The sequence below is a fragment of the Carcharhinus amblyrhynchos genome, chromosome 23 (genome assembly GCF_965287045.1).
Source record: "Carcharhinus amblyrhynchos chromosome 23, sCarAmb.v2.hapA, whole genome shotgun sequence".
In the NCBI taxonomy this organism is placed as follows: Eukaryota; Metazoa; Chordata; class Chondrichthyes; order Carcharhiniformes; family Carcharhinidae; genus Carcharhinus; species Carcharhinus amblyrhynchos.
In genome coordinates, this window is record NC_137346.1 from 2,558,027 (window position 1) to 2,575,852 (window position 17,826).

The 17,826-nt window shown below is 47.7% G+C and overlaps 1 protein-coding gene across 1 annotated transcript in view; it reads left to right on the forward strand.

The window, feature by feature from the left end:
• Window positions 1-17,826, forward strand: part of LOC145357567 (forkhead box protein N1-like) — a 34,404-nt gene that overhangs the window by 14,988 nt on the left and 1,590 nt on the right. The window contains exons 5-6 of the mRNA XM_080211043.1: window positions 11,028-11,235; window positions 13,543-14,016. Of these exons, the coding sequence (XP_080067169.1) occupies window positions 11,028-11,235; window positions 13,543-14,016 (682 nt within the window). The remainder of the gene's footprint in view (window positions 1-11,027; window positions 11,236-13,542; window positions 14,017-17,826) is intronic.

The following is a 17,826-nucleotide window of genomic DNA, read 5'->3' on the forward strand; positions in this document are numbered from 1 at the left end:
AGCAGCCAGGAGACAAACCATGATTGCTGTCAGCCAACACGGCTGTTTATGGATGACGCCGTTTATGTGAGGAATTTTGGGAATGGGTCAACTTGGGTCCCCGGAATTGTCTCCAAAACTGGGTCCATTTAAGTAGACGTAGAAGGAACGATCGTCTGAGAACACAGAGCATTTGAGAAATGGAGAGTTGTTCCAGCAGCCAGTTTTGCCATCTGGAAATGTTGCCGACTGTTTTAGCGTTGAAGCTTCTCATCGTCCTGTGGTAGACACTGCCTACCTCTCCATGGAAACAGATAGAACTGAACCGCCTGAGCCTGAAGAGGTGCCGGTCGCTGTGATTCCTGTGGGAGTGTCCCAGACAGGGCAGTTACACTGCTCCACAAGATTCAGAAACCCCTGAAAGATTACATTTTTAATTGGTTAAATCATGTACTAAATATCTAATTATCTTGGAGTGTGTAAATTGAGTATTGGGATTTGTAAATAAGGACTTAGAGGGGGAGGGATGTGGCAATTTGTCAGTCTGCAGAGTAAGGCTCACGGGACCCAGGGAGACAGTCAGGGAGCAGGGAAGGATCCTCTTGGAGAGAGTGATCATTGTATGGTGGAGTTTCTGGTGCAGATGGAGGAGGAGAAAGTGGGTTCCCGGACACGCGTCCTTTGTTTGAATAGAGGGGAGTATGGTAGGATGAGAGAAGAATTGGCGAATGTGGACTGGGGGAATGTGTTGGAAGGTAGGTCTGCTGAGGAGCAGTGGAGGATCTTTAAGGAGATCTTTCTTGGTGCTCAGCAGAAATTTATTCCGATGGTTAAAAAGGACAGTAGGAAGAGAGGTAATAAGCCGTGGATAACGAAGGAGGTGAAGGAAAGTGTTAAATTAAAAGCGGAGGAATTTAGAGTAGCTAAGAGCAGTGGGCGAGAAGAGGATTGGGAAAGGTTTAAATGTCAACAAAGATTGACAAAGAAGTTGATAAAGGAGGGTAGGAGAAGCTATGAGGCTGGGCTAGCACTTAATATAAAAAAGGATAGCAAGAGTTTTTATAAATATATAAAAAGGAAGAGGCTGGCTAGGGTGAACGTTGGTCCTTTAGAGGATGAGAAAGGGGAGCTAGTGGTAGGGGATGGGGATATGGCGAAGGTCTTGAATAACTTTTTTGTTTCTGTCTTCACGGAGGAGGACGTGAATAATTTGCCGGGTGTTAGCGATGGAAAGGTGGTAGGAATGGAGGGTCTTAATGACATTACTGTTACTAGAGAGGTGGTGCTCGACAGACTGGAGGGGCTGATTGTGGACAAGTCCCCAGGACCGGATGGAATGCATCCGAGGGTTCTGAAAGAAATGGCGGAGGTGATAGTGGATGCCTTGGTGGTTATTTTCCAGACGTCGCTGGATTCCGGGGAAGTGCCGGAAGATTGGAAAACGGCTAATGTTACGCCGTTGTTTAAGAAGGGTGCCAGGCAAAAGGCGGGGAATTATAGGCCGGTTAGTTTAACGTCTGTGGTAGGTAAAATGTTAGAATCCATCATTAAGCAGGAAATTGCGAGGCATCTTGAAGGGAATTGCTTGATAGGGCGGACGCAACACGGTTTCATTAAAGGGAAGTCGTGTCTGACAAATTTACTGGAGTTCTATGAGGATGTGTCTAGGGCAGTGGATAGAGGAGAGCCGGTGGATGTGGTCTTTCTGGATTTTCAGAAGGCGTTTGACAAGGTACCTCACAAGAGGTTATTGCAGAAGGTCAGGGGACATGGAGTTGGGGGTAGGGTGTTAGCGTGGATAGAGGATTGGTTGTCAAATAGGAGGCAGAGAGTGGGGGTCAATGGGTGCTATTCGGATTGGCGGATGGTGACTAGTGGGGTGCCCCAGGGGTCGGTGCTGGGGCCTCAGCTATTTACCATTTATATAGATGATCTGGAGGAGGGAACCGAGTGCAGGGTGTCGAAATTTGCTGATGACACCAAGATTGGGGGAACGGCAAATTGTGCGGAGGGTGTGGAGAGTCTGCAGAAGGATCTAGATAGGCTGGGCGAATGGGCCAGGAAATGGCAAATGGAATTTAATGTTGGCAAGTGTGAGGTGGTACACTTTGGTAGGAAGAATGGTAGGAAGGACTATTACTTACGTGGCGAAAAACTGCAGCAGGCAACGGTGCAGAGGGACCTCGGGGTCCTTGTGCATGAATCGCAAAAACCCAGCTTGCAGGTGCAGCAGGTGGTCAGGAAGGCGAATGGGATGCTGGCCTTCATAGCGAGGGGGATTGAATATAAAAGTAGGGAGGTCTTGCTGCAGCTGTATAGGGCATTGGTGAGGCCGCAGCTGGAGTACTGTGTGCAGTTTTGGGCGCCGCACCTGCGCAAGGATATTTTGGCCCTGGAGGGAGTGCAGAGGAGGTTTACTAGGCTGATACCGGAGTTGAGGGGATTGAGCTATGAGGAGAGGCTGAATAAACTAGGCTTGTACTCGTTAGAGTTTAGAAGAATGAGGGGAGATCTCATTGAGACGTATAAGATGATGAATGGGATGGATAGGATAGAGGTGGAGAGACTCTTCCCGCTCAAAAAAGACAGTAGGACTAGGGGGCACAGCCTCAAGATAAAGGGGAGGCGGTTTAGAACGGAGTTGAGGAGGAACTTCTTCACTCAAAGGGTGGTGAATCTCTGGAATTCTCTGCCCGTTGAAGTGGTGGAGGCTGCCTCGCTAAATATTTTTAAGAAGCGGGTTGATGGGTTTTTGATAAGAGAAGGGATTAAGGGTTATGGGGAGAGGACGGGAAAGTGGAACTGAGCCACGACAGATCAGCCATGATCTTATTGAATGGCGGGGCAGGCTCGAAGGGCTAGATGGCCTACTCCTGCTCCTATTTCTTATGTTCTTATGTTCTTATGTTCATCCTGGTTCTCATGCTTCTGGACTCAGTCATCCTGGGAACTGCCAGCCTCCGCATCGTTTTAAACTGTAAATAAATGAGTTGTGTTTTCCCTAATCTGGTGAACAAGCCTCTACAGGATCAGGTGGGTTTTTGTGACAAGTCGATCATTTCAAAATCAGCATTATTTTATTCCAGGTTTGTCTAATTGAATCTGAATTCCCCAGCTGATGTGTTGGGATTTGTATCTTTAGATCATTAGTCCAGGTGTCTGGATTACTTGTCCAATTCAGTAATGACTATTCTGTACGCCATTGCGTACCTGCTGATGCTCACTGTTTCGGAACCACTGGAATTAGATGTCTTCCTGGGAGGAGAGGCAGACATTGTAAAAGAGAAATTCCATGTCCATATGTCAATGTATAAATGCACAGCAAGAGTGCGCTCCCTAAAATATATTGCTGAAATCAAAACACCAGGTTCCAGTGTTATAGTTTGATCTGTGAAACAGCTTGTTTTGAAAGAAAATAATCAACGTGTAGCCAGACTTTTCCTCCTGGAACCATCGCCGTGGTTAGTTCTGGATAGTGAGATCCAGCTGGCTTTGTCCTTTCCCAAGACCACATGTAGCGTGGTTTACCGTGTGAGGGTTCAGTGTGTCTCCCACTTGTATGTCGCGGTACATCCAAACCATCTGTTTCCAGAAAACTTTCAGCAGACTGAATTGATTTCTTGTGGCAGTTTATTTGTGTAAAGAGGTTGTAGAGAAAGCACAGATCTGTCCATTAGCGATAACTACCAATCAGTACTTGATAAGGACATCAAAAGGGTAAAGGAACAGAATCAAAACTTGAGTCCCTGAGCAATTGTGTTTGTGTTTATCACAAATCTTTATGTTTACCCAAGAATTCAGATCAGAGAAAAATAAAATATAAATCACAAGGAATTAAGAAATCTGACCCAGCACCGCTGCTACAGAATAGAATAATCTGATAAATCTTTATGGAATATCTCACTGATAGGTGAGGAGAAAAGAGGGAGTTAAGATTCCTCCATTTAACTGTGGAATCCATTACACAGAAGAAGCTTTCAGAATGTAGCTTTATGTCTCATTCCTGGTTTCCTGAATCACTCGGGGCCACCTATGGGATTTTCGCTCCGATGATGTTTCTGCTCTAACTCACAACACCAAACAACAGGAAAAGGGTAAATCCGAGTCCACATTTCCCACCTGGTCCTCCTGATATTTCCTAGAGATTTGAAGCTGCTTTCAACACGCTGATCAACTCAATTCCACCTCCGGCAAAGAGTCATCCAGACTCGGAACACTGGACAGAATTTTACGGGATTGGGATAGTTCCTGATCGGTTTTTTGGGTGAGTTTTCACACCCGATCTTATGCACTTAATCAAGACCACTTTCCCAGCAGCTGTTTCCAGCTGTCACAGGCAGTGGGTGGGGCTTAATTTGCCAGCCAGCCTATAGCGAGCGCTACTGCACCACCCTCTGATTCTGCACATGCTCAATAGCAACAGCAGAGCGCTGACAGACAGAGTTGTCAGACACCTGCTACTGCAGGTAGCCTCAATCAGCTCCCCCCACCTCTCCCCCACCCCACTGCAATTACCCCGCCCTGATCCTGAGCCCCACAACACATCGGCATCTAGCCCCCGCCATCCAGACCAATTGGCCACCCGTCCAATCCTGTTGCAGAGTGTGCAGCGGACCCACCAGGCAGTGCCAAGGTGCCAGGCTGACACTGCCCAAGGAGCACTCCCCTTGTCATCAGCCTTCCTCAGGGCCATCTATGGCCTCCAGTTCCACTGGCAGGGCCAACATTTATGAGGAGCAGGAATTTTCCTTGCTGGAGAGAATCTTTCCCTGTGAGGGTGTAAATGCAAGTGACCCCGAACAATTGAGTAACAGGCTCACTAAACAGATTAAAATTAACATTTAAATATGTTTAAATTAATCAGCCTCTCGCCCATTTCCAGTGAGAGACTGACCTCACCAGAAATCCGATTCTCACAAGGTTGCAAAGTTGTGAAATTGGGCGTGATCTGATATTCCAGCTGTCACGCGATGGATGGAGTAAAATTCCACCTATTATCTCTGGGATTTTGCAGCATTTTCACTTTTTTTCAACTGCAACATTGTCAGAGTAACAAACAGTTCCAAGTCAGTTCAGAGCTCACTCAATACAGCCCACCAACACAAAACAGGAGTGACCGTCCAACAGTGCAGCACCCCCTCAGCACTGACTCTCTGACAGTGCGGCACCCCCTCAGCACTGACCCTCTGACAGTGCGGCACTCCCTCAGCACTGACCTTCTGACACTGCGGCACTCCCTCAGCACTGACCTTCTGACAGTGCGGCACTCCCTCAGCACTGACCCTCTGACAGTGCGGCGCTCCCTCAGCACTGACCCTCTGACAGTGCGGCGCTCCCTCAGCACTGACCCTCTGACAGTGCGGCACTCCCTCAGCACTGACCCTCTGACAGTGCGGCACTCCCTCAGCACTGACCCTCTGACAGTGCGACACTCCCTCAGCACTGACCCTCTGACAGTGCGGCGCTCCCTCAGCACTGACCCTCTGACAGTGCGGCGCTCCCTCAGCACTGACCCTCTGACAGTGCGGCACTCCCTCAGCACTGACCCTCTGACAGTGCGGCGCTCCCTCAGCACTGACCCTCTGACAGTGCGGCACTCCCTCAGCACTGACCCTCTGACAGTGCGGCACCCCCTCAGCACTGACCCTCTGACAGTGCGGCGCTCCCTCAGCACTGACCCTCTGACAGTGCGGCGCTCCCTCAGCACTGACCCTCTGACAGTGCGGCGCTCCCTCAGCACTGACCCTCTGACAGTGCGGCGCTCCCTCAGCACTGACCCTCTGACAGTGCGGCGCTCCCTCAGCACTGACCCTCTGACAGTGCGGCACTCCCTCAGCACTGACCCTCTGACAGTGCGGCACTCCCTCAGCACTGACCCTCTGACAGTGCGGCGCTCCCTCAGCACTGACCCTCTGACAGTGCGGCACTCCCTCAGTACTGACCCTCTGACAGTGCGGCACTCCCTCAGCACTGACCCTCTGACAGTGCGGCACTCCCTCAGCACTGACCCTCTGACAGTGCGGCACTCCCTCAGCACTGACCCTCTGACAGTGCCTCAGAGCTGCTCCACAGTTAAGCTGGATTTTGTGCTCGAACCTGTGCAGTGGAAATTAAATCCCCAATCTTTCTGACTTGCAGGTAAGAGAGTGACTGATTGGAGCACACGGCTGCTGTTAATATAAAGTTAATATTCCTGTCATAAGATTTCTACAATGCCGTTATGTGTCAAGACATGTTGTAAATGTAGAGACAGTGAGAAACTGTGCAGCTCCCTCACTCATTCGCTGAGTACCAGGGGCCAGAACGTTAATCTGTGAGTAATGTGGCCTATTTGAACAACAGCTCAGCGTTGTACAGTGTTCATTCACTCTTATCCTGGAACATGTGTCAGTGTGAATGTTGCCATCTGGACGTTCTGGGCATTGCAGCTTTAAGTATAGGATAATTACTCGAGCTGCTACATGCAATTAATCAGTATCCACTCCTCTGGCTATTCTCTGAAATTACTAACTAATTATAGACTCAGAATATTGCATCAACCCTGCTTCAGCTGCAGCTCAAAGTGACAGGTCTATAACACACACACACTTCACATTGAACATGTAGGCTAACAGGGTAGCAGCCTGCAGTCAGGTACAGTGACCAGCTGAGAGTGCTGAGTTACCACACACTGAATGAATGAATGGCCGGCGGGAATTACAGATCATTGCCAACACCCAAATCCAACTAGATCTGAAGAGGTCCACAGTCATTACATTCATGAAGGTACAACATGTGTATGTGCCCCCTCTCCATGTAAGGAACAAAACATTAGTTACTCCTTCCTTCCGAGTTTTAAAGAACTTCCTGGGAAAGTGAAGTTGACGTTTGTTTCTTGGTTGTGAGCTGGTTTTCTATCTGTTACCCCAGGGGAACTGAGTCTAACATTTTGTCACTCTCAGTTGGAGGTTCCTGAGATGGGCTGATCCTTCATCAGGTAAGTGGGAGTTCTGTTCACAAACAGGGCACATGCTACAACAATGGATGAACAAACACTGCTTAACAATCACCAGGCAAGACTGTTCCCTTCCTGTTGGCGAACACTTCAGTGGTCACGGACATTCGGCCTCTGACCTTCGGGTAAGCATTCTCCAAGGCGGCCTTCACAACACACGACAGCGCAGAGTCGCTGAGCAGAGACTGATAGCCAAGTTCCGCACACATGAGGATGGTCTCAACAGGGATCTTGGGTTCATGTCGCACTATCTGTAACCCCCGTGACTTGCCTGGACTTGCAACATCTCACTAACTGTCCTGTCTGGAAACAATACACATCTCTTTAACCTGTGCTTAATGCTATCTCCACTCACATTCTCTGTACCTTTAAGACTTGATTACCCGTAAAGACTCGCATTCCAACCATTATTCTGTAAATTGAGTTTGTGTCTTTATATGTCCTGTTTGTGAGCAGAACTCCCACTTACCTGATGAAGGGGCAGCACTCTGAATGCTAGTGGCTTGAACTACCAAATAAACCTGTTGGACTTTAACCTGGTGTTGTAAGACATTGAACATTGAATACAGGAGTTGGGACATCTTGTTGAAGTTGTACAAGAGATTGTTAAGGCCACATTTGGAATACTGTGTACAGTTCTGGTCATCCTATTATAGAAAGGATAATATCAAATAGAAAGAGTGCAGAAGAGATTTACGAGGATGCTGCCGGGACTTGACGGATTGAGTTATAAGGAGAGGCTGGATAGACTGGGACTTTTCTCTCTGGAGTGTAGGAGGCTGAGGGGTGATCTTATAGAGGTCTATAAAATAATGAGGGGCACAGATCAGCAAGATAGTCAATATCTTTTCCCAAAGGTAGGGGAGTCTAAAACTAGAGGGCATAGGTTTAAGGTGAGAGGGGAGAGATACAAAAGTGTCCAGAGGGACAATTTTTTCACACAGAGGGTGGTGAGTGTCTGGGACAAAGTGCCTGAGGTAGTAGTAGAGATGGATACAATTTTTGTCTTTTAAAAAGCGTTTGGACAGTTAAATGAGTAAGATGGTTATGGAGGGATATGGGCCAAACATGGGCAATTGAGACCAGCTTAGTCATTTTTTAAAAAAGAACAACATGGAAAGTTAGACCGAAAGGCCTGTTTCCGTGCTGTAAACCTCTATTTCCCAGGACAAGCTATTTGTCGGGGACTGGAAACTTCTAATGCTTATTTCTGCTGACTAATGAATTCCCAAGAGAGAATTCTAACCTCACCATTACATTTTGCTGCATTCCCATTTTTGACTGAGACAAATAATACATTTATATTAAAAATACATTGAATACTTCAAGATATACTTTAAAATCATGCTCATGTCAGTTTAATACTGTTATTGCATTCAGACATGAGCATTAACTCATTAGATAGAATCATTTAACCAATTTTATCGATCTGTCACTGTAAGACTACATCTGTCAGTAAATCTAACTAGCTAATTTAAAATTCCCTTCCACACTTCTCTATTTTCAATATCCTTCTGATTGTGCAGAGCCCAGAATGGCACAAAGTGATCCAGTGATGGCCTTACTGTCATTGGGTGGCCTGGTGGCACAGGATTAGCACTGCTGCTTCACAGCTCCAGGGTCCTGGGTTCGATTCCCGGTTCGGGTCACTGTCTGTGCAGAGTTTGCACACCCTCCTCGTGTCTGTGTGGGTTTCCTCCGGGTACTCCTGTTTCTTTCCACAGTCCAAAGATGTGCAGTTAGTTGATTGGCCATGCTAAATTGCCCCTTCGTGTCCTGAGCTGTGTAGGTTAGAGGGATTAGTGGGTGGATATGGGGGTAGGGCCTGGGTGGGATTGTTGTCAGTGCAGACTTGATGGGCTGAATAGCTTCTTGCTGCACTGTAGGGTTTCTATGATTATTAAATAAACTCAGTGCGACCCCCCACATAAAGAAATCTCTGTTTATACTGTGCTGGTTTTATAGGGTTAACGTAGCCCAGCAAAACCTAAAACATTAACCATACAAACCACTGACTGAGATTTACCCAGAGCGTGGTGATGGCCTGGAATGCACTGCCTGGGAGGGTTTAACTTTAAATTTATTTATTAGACTTGTAGGCTTACATTAACACTGCAATGAAGTTACTGTGAAGATTCGCAAGTTGCCACACACAGGATAGAGGGGCAGACAGTCAGGTCAGATGATGCCCTCAGTCGCCCACTGGCTGGACGTGTAGATGGTGAGTTTGGCCACACCCAGGTTCACCTCCTCCTCCTTTCACACCCCCCCCCCCCCCCTCACCTGGGGGTCAGCAGCGTGTGACTGAGGTACAAACAAAACCATCACAAAGGATTTTAAATAACTAAAAAGGGGGCGCAGTCTAACGCAACCTATAAACACATACCTATAACATACCTATAACCTAAACACACACCGAGAACACAACCTATAAACACATACCCCCCCCCACACACACTCCACCAGACTGTGAACCGCTGCAGTTCATGGTTATGTGGGACTGCTGTGTGCAACACCCTCCACCCCCACCCACACACCCCCGCTGTGTGCAACACCCTCCACCCCCACCCACACACCCCCGCTGTGTGCAACACCCTCCACCCCCACCCACACACCCCCGCTGTGTGCAACACCCTCCACCCCCACCCACACACCCCCGCTGTGTGCAACACCCTCCACCCCCACCCACACCCCCGCTGTGTGCAACACCCTCCACCCCCACCCACACACCCCGCTGTGTGCAACACCCTCCACCCCTCCCCTCCCCGCACCCCCTGGTGCCTGACGTTAAAGGGGGAGGATCCCTCTATTCAGTAATCTCTGATCTCCCAGTGCACCGTGCTGTCACTCTCAGCACTCCCCCAACTGACCGCCCCCCCCCCCCAGCCGCTCGCTGTCCCAAAGCCATCCCCTCACCCCCCTCCTCCAGCCAATAGCTGCCCCAATCCTGACTCCACGGCTGATCACTGACCTGGCCAATCCCTGATGCAGATCACCTCACCCCTACAGTGCTCCCCACCCCCTGACTCTCTATTATGGCCCTACCCCCCATCCCCTTGGTACTGCCCAGTGCCTGATGGGTAGGAGTGCCAGGTTCCTAGGCTGGCATTGCCCAACGGGGCACCCGGGGGCTTCTCAATGGCCTCCAGTCCCACCGGTGAGCCAGTAAGGACAGGTAGGCCCAGGAGATTGTGTCCGGGCTCACTAATGATATTTAAATCGGGTACTGAATATGTAAATCAGCCTCACTCCCTTCCCGAGAGAGCAATGGAGCTTCCTGGTGGCTTCCAGGCCAACCTGCAGCAGGTCCACCCACCAAACTCCATCGGCATTCTCACTGGATGGATCCGGAGGGAAAAGGGCAGTGCAGTGGTTTCGGGAATGGCCCTTCGCATCCGAGACAAGGGATCCGTCGCTGGCCAGCGGTGTAAAGAATGGCTGACGGAGTGTCATCCCCCCCCCCACCCCCCCTACACCAGGGCGATTGTCCTGGTTTCATCCCATTCTCGGCCTGGTTTCCCCCTGAACCAGCAGCGAGGCTGGGCTGGTGCTGCTTTCACCGTGTTTGTGACGTTGGAGCTTTACACACCCGTATAAACTCACTGAGTGAATCATAGAATCATAGATCCCCATCTCCCCATCATTCCACCCACCGGGAATCGCCACCATTCCGGTGACCCCTCCCTCCCTTCCTCCCTCCCTCCCTTCCTCCCTCTCTCCCTTCCTCCCTCTCTCCCTCCGTCCCTCCCTCTCTCCTTATCTCCCTCCCTCTCTCCCTTCCTCCCTTCTCCCCTCTCTCCCTCCCTCCCTCCCTCCACTGATCTGAAATCTTTGTGTCGGGTAGGTTACCACAATCATCACCTCCTGGTGACACAGGGCAGGGTCCTGGACTGGGGACCGCAGTGATGTTAAAATGTCTTCATTCCCTCTGAGCTTCAATTTACTGAATATTTCAGAGGAGCAGCAACCCCCGTGGAACTGACGTCTCAGAGTCACAAATCCTCAGAATGGGGGAGGCAGAAACTGCTGAAATAAATATTTATCCTTGTTGCAGAATGCACCAGATGGTTGGAAAAACTCAGTGCGACACAACCTGTCCCTGAATAAATGTTTTGAGAAAGTGGAGAACAAGTCTGGAGGGGCATCGAGGAAAGGCTGTCTGTGGACCCTGAACCCCACCAAGATCCAGAAGATGCAGGAAGAGCTTCACAAGTGGAGGCGGAAAGATCCTGGTGCAGTGAGGAAGAGCATGGCGAAACCAGGCGAGTGGGTAGCGGCTCGTTGGCCATCGCAGTCAACCCAGCAACCTGTTTTGTATAAAATGTGGGTTTATATAGAAATATAGAAACATGGAAATAGGAGCAGGAGTAGGCCGTGTATTACAATCATGGCTAATTGTCCAACTCTATAGCCTGATCCCACCTTCCCCCCACCCACATCCTTTGATCCCTTTCGCACCAAGTGCTCTATCCTAACTCCTTCAAAATATCCAATGTTTTGGCCTCACCTGCTTTCTGTGCTAGTGAATTCCACAGGCTCACCACTCTCTGGGTGAAGAAATTTCTCCTCACCTCTGGCCTGAAATGTTTATCCTGTATCCTCAGACTGTGACGCCTGGTTCTGGACTCCCACCACCGGGAATATCCTTCCTGCATTGACCCTGCCTAACACTGTTAGAATTTTATAAGTTTCTATGAGATCCCCCCTCATTCTCCTGAACTCCAGCGAATATAATCCTAACTGACTCAATCTCCCTCATTTGTCAGTCCTGCCATCCCAGGAATCGGTCGGTAAACCTTCTCTGCGCTCCCTCTATTTCAAGAACATCCTTCCTCAGAAAAGTCGATCAAAACTGCACACAATACTCTAGGTGTGGCCTCACCAAGGCCCCTGAATAATTGCAGCAACACAATCCTGCTCCTGTACTCCAAACCTCTCGCTATAAAAACCAATGTATCATTTGCTGCCTTTAGCACCTGCTGAACCTGCGTGCTTACTTTCAGTGACTGGTGTATGAGGACACCCAGGTCTCACTGCACATTCCCCGCTCTCAATCTATCGCCATTCAGATAATAATCTGCCTTCCTGTTTTTGCTACCTCACATTTATCCACATTATACTGCATCTGCCCTGCATTTACCCACTCACTCAGCCTGTCCATATCACACTGAAGCATCTCTGCATCCTCCTCACAGCTCACCCTCCCACCCAACTTAGTATCATCTGCAAATTTGGAGATATTACATTTAGTTCCCTCTTCCAAATCATTAACATATGTAGGGAATAGCTGGGGTCCTCGCACAGATCCCTGTGGTACCTAACAGTCACTGCCTGCCATTCGGAAAATGACCTGTTTATTCCTACTCTCTTGTGTGCCAATCAGTTTTCTGTCCATTTCAATAAACTTTTTGCCCAATGCCTTCATCGATACGCTGACACCGGCTGCAAATCTGCTGGACAAATCCAGAATTTCCAGTTTGCATTTCAGATGTTCAGCATCTGCAGTATTTTATTTTGCTGAAGAATGATTTGCATTTCTATAGCACCTTTTATAAACTCAGCCTATCCCAACATGCTTTACAGGTACTGAGGTTTTATATTCCCTGCTATAAAGTAGTATTGAGTACACAGTTAGCACTGAGAATGAGCCAGAGTGACCAGTGAATGACTGGACACTGGGGGTGAGCAGTGAGTGAGTGGACACTGGGGGTGAGCAGTGAGTGAGTGGACACTGGGGGTGAGCAGTGAGTGAGTGGACACTGGGGGTGAGCAGTGAGTGAGTGGAAACTGGGAGTGAGCAGTGAGTGAGTGGACACTGGGGGTGAGCAGTGAGTGAGTGGACACTGGGGGTGAGCAGTGAGTGAGTGGACACTGGGGGTGAGCAGTGAGTGAGTGGACACTGGGGGTGAGCAGTGAGTGAGTGGACACTGGGGGTGAGCAGTGAGTGAGTGGACACTGGGGGTGAGCAGTGAGTGAGTGGACACTGGGAATGAGCATTGAGTGAGTGGACACTGGGGGTGAGCAGTGAGTGAGTGGAAACTGGGAGTGAGCAGTGAGTGAGTGGACACTGGGGGTGAGCAGTGAGTGAGTGGACACTGGGGGTGAGCAGTGAGTGAGTGGACACTGGGGGTGAGCAGTGAGTGAGTGGACACTGGGGGTGAGCAGTGAGTGAGTGGACACTGGGGGTGAGCAGTGAGTGAGTGGACACTGGGGGTGAGCAGTGAGTGAGTGGACACTGGGGGTGAGCAGTGAGTGAGTGGACACTGGGGGTGAGCAGTGAGTGAGTGGACACTGGGGGTGAGCAGTGAGTGAGTGGACACTGGGAATGAGCATTGAGTGAGTGGACACTGGGGGTGAGCAGTGAGTGAGTGGAAACTGGGAGTGAGCAGTGAGTGAGTGGACACTGGGGGTGAGCAGTGAGTGAGTGGACACTGGGAATGAGCAGTGAGTGACTGGAGACTGGGAATGAGTGGACACTGGGAGTGAGCAGCAAGTGGGCAGTGAGCGACTGGACGTTGCGATTCGCACAGTGTAATCTTAACCAACTAAATTCAACATTATTTTGACAGATGAACTGGAAAGATTGATTGGAGAAAAACCTGATAAAACAAAATCTTCAATGACGTTGTCACCGTCTCTCTATCCACAAACCACACTGTCTCCATTACAACACCAAGATCAGTCACACTCCCAACAACTGGGACACTTTCAAACTGCAGGCGTCATTCCCCACCCTCAGTTTCAGCCGTACAGTGAGTCGAGAATGCCGGTAAACACTGACCAGGATTGCTCACATCGTACATTATCACAACCTCCACTCTGTCAGCCTCATCCCTACAGACAAACCAGAGCACAATCCAATCCCATGCAAGATGAGTCTGTTCCAGGACAGAGACCAGCAGTCCACAAAATCCCTGACATCAGCAGCCAGCTGCTTCCAGAGAATTCCCTGGCCAAGGATATACATGACATCTCTGTAGAAGGAGATATCAGCACTGATATTGATGCACTCAATCCTAGTCTTGTCGACTTTGAACTTCAAGGTAAGCCTCTCAGTCTCCAGCTGTCAATGACTCTCAATGGGAATGATAGTAGAAACTATTGATAATCTCTCAATGGCCCTAGTCTGGAACTAGAATAACTCTTCCTGATCACTGGCCAGTCAATAATGCTCTACTCCAGGTCAGAAACTCCAAGGTGTTTTATGAAGTCAGCCTAGACTGCAGGTTTTGCATTTTGAATTTGGCGCGGGTAAGCATGAGATGTTACACTCCAGGTACGATTCAAGTGACCCATGAGAAAGCTTCTATCAAACAAAGTTTATTTCAGAACACAGTTAAACTATTATAAGAAAATTAGCAATAAATTTTACCAATTACAAAAGCACAATGATAACATTGGGTAAACCTTAACAGCTAAGAATACTGTTCTAGGCTTAGCACAGAAAGCAAGTATGCTCCCGTGATGCTGGATTTTGCAGCTTTGCAACACTTGCTGAATTAATCCTTTGGATATGGAATTGCAAAGCTGAGGCTTTTCTTCCCTGGAATTTTCACTACATTTCAAGAGGCAGGGACGCCACTTACCGCTAACTCCTAACAAGCCAGCCGACAAGAACTGGATTTCTAATACCAGGGAGAGACGCACAAACACTGTTTTCTGTCTGTATTCCCAACAGCTTCTGTCAAACTGAAAGTAAAGACCTGTGGATTTCCTCCTGTAACAAAAAAAGACTGTCTCAAGATACCACCTGATCTATCAATCAGTTTTCTCCGAACAATTCAAAAAGGGTCATAAAACTCTAGGACACTGCATTAAGCCCAAATTAAAAATAACCAAAATATCCGTTATATTCCTTCAACAGACATCATGGCAATAATAGAACAAACCAGGGCCTGTTTAAAGAAAACTGCAAAGAAACAGGATTAAAATACATTTCTTAAAGGCACAGTAGCATCACAGTAGTCATTGGGATTCCAAATCAAATCTCCTCCTCCTCCCAATACCCAGTGTCGATGTTCAAGCAGAAAAGGCAGCTCTTTGGCTGAGATTCCAGCAGTCGGGATTACTGGCAGGAATTGGGGGAGTCAGGAGGGAGTTCCGAGGGGAGGACCTTTGGTAGAAGTTGAAGAAAGGAAGTGTTGAAGTTGTACTTGGATAGATATCCACAGAACTAATCCCTGTGTAAAGCCCTTCTCAGAGCTTGTTCAATACAGGTTCTGTGATGTGCTTTGGAGGGTTTTACCATTTCAAAGACATTCTCGAGTTGCAAGTTGTTGTTGTAATGCAGCTCTCACAATCACAAATTGCAAAGTCTAACATTCTGCCTGGTTATTATTCTGGTGTAGAGATCGATAAAGGAAGTATTTGTGGCTGTAATAATTATTGATGTGATGTTAATCTTGTGCACCTTCATTTTCGTATTATTCAGCTGTAGTTTCACTGAAAAGGAGAGAGATTATGACGGGCTCTATCTTGATATATCTGTTTAATACGTTACGGCTGAGCACACAGTCTATTTCTCCAAGCCAGTGTTAAAGGTTAAAATATGCAAAGAGGGTTTGTTCCAAGTGCCTTAGTGACTGTCTGAGGAATATTGTTACTGTGTTTATTCAATCAGACAGACTGCAGCAACTATTACAATCTCTTGGAATACTGATTATTATTCAAATGATTGGATCATGTAGATACATTCTTAGAACTCTTATTGAAATGCAGAGTCGAAACATTAAAGCTATGTGTTGAAGATTGAATTGCAGATGTTAAATTATGTTTGGATCCCTGTCCCTGTTTCCAAAATGAGAACAGTTTGACCTTAATCCATTAATTTTTAACGTGCATTTAATTATATAGCTTGTCCAACACACAAGCAGGCCATTCTGCCCACTTGTTTCATGTTGGTGTTTCTGCTGCACCTGAGCCTCCTCCCACCCCCTCTTCATCTCAGCCTATCAGCATTCTCCCGAAATGAAGCTGTTATTGGCCTCAGCTATTCTCCTCGGCTGTCTCGAGAGCAGGTTCCAATTTCCAGCATTCTTCAGCTGAAGAGCATTCTCCAAACTCTGTGTTGAATTTATTAATAACTGTGCTGCCCTTTTAGCCTCTAATTCTGCGCTCCCCCAAAAGTGGAACCATTTTCTCTGTTGTACCCATGACCTGTTTCTCAGGTCATGGGTACAAATAAATAATGAACCTTAACAAACATTCTGGGCCTGAGTCTGCTGCCTTCTGTAAATCTAACATCATTATAAACAATTTTGAATGGATTATTCCTGTAAATAATGTCATCATTAATCTGTCCCTCAAAACCACTTGCACTGAGAACATCGACTCCCCCAGGACAGCTGCAGCCAAACCCTGATTCTTCTCAAGAACTGTTTTTGTTGTGAAGCCAGACCCTGATCAAAAAAGTGCCACAGAAAATTAGGGTTCATGAGATTGAGGGTAATATATTAGTGAGGATTGAAGACTGATTAACAGACAAAAATAGAATAGGAGTGAAGGTGTGGTTTTGGGATTGACAGGCTGTGACTAACAGGAATGAATATTTGACCCATTTACACCCTTTCTATCACAAAGATTTAGCTGAGGCCACTGAAAGTCACAAGGAAGAAAGTAAACTGTCAAAAGGATGTGGGCTTGGGAGAACCCCAACCTGGTCAGTTTTACACACCCAGTCCACGTGCGACTTTACCCCAGGAATCTAGTCTTTTCACAGTGTTCGTTTTGCGTTTTGTGAATCATAGTGGGAATATGGGTGTAGAGGTGGGTCTGTCATGCCATCCCACCTCCTCAGATAACTCTCGCCAGCCCATGCTCCCAGATCACCCCCTCATCCTCCACACAATCCACATGATCCTCCAAATACCCCATACCAGGTATCCTCCATAATCACTCATCCAGTATACAGAGTCCTCAGGAACCAGACAAGTCAAATCATTGAACAAGAACTAAACCTCTAATAATCTATTAGAATCCTGATTCAAACACAATATTATTGATACTGAAAAGATAAATTATTCTAATGCAAAAAAAATTGTAACCCTCTAAATGCCTATTAGGTTTATAAATAAACAAGAAAGCACAACCAAGACAGACTCTCTTGTTACAGCCTCTTAAAACTTAAATCATTCTTAGATCAATATCCATATATTGAGATGAGCCATTTATAGTTTTTGAAACCCAACCAAGCATTCATAATAGTTATAGCTGCCATGGCAAAAGCTTCCATCTACATTGACTGAAACCGACAGTATAAAGTTTTTTAAAGTTTATTTATTAGTGGCACAAGCCGGCTTACATTAACACTGCAATGAAGTTACTGTGAAAATCCCCTAGTCGCCAGACGCTCCCGCAGGTACACTGAGGGAAAATTTAGCACAGCCAATGCACCCAACCAGCATATCTTTTGGATTATGGGAGGAAACCAGAGCACCCGGAGGAAACCCATGAAGACACAGGGAGAACGTGCAAACTCCACACAGGCAGTGACCCAAGGCTGGAATTGAACCTGGGTCCCCAGCGCTGTGAGGCAGCAGTGCTAATCACTGTGCCACCCTGTTGTAGGAGAATAAGGAGGCCTTTGACTTGCCCATTCAATAAGATAACGTCTGCACCAACTTCTCTTCCCCACGTGATCTCAGAGAGCGGGATTTTCAGGACTTCCTGTTGGTGAGATGTTCCAGTCCAGTTGAAGGTGACCCCCCACAGAGGGTGAGCTGTACAAAACAGCGCAGACATCTGCAGGGGGTCACACTGGCAGCCAATAGTGAGCCGTCCCTGTGGGGATGGGGAGGGAAAATTCCACCTTTTCTCCTCTTTCCCTTAGTGTCCAAAAATCAGTTAAGCTCAGT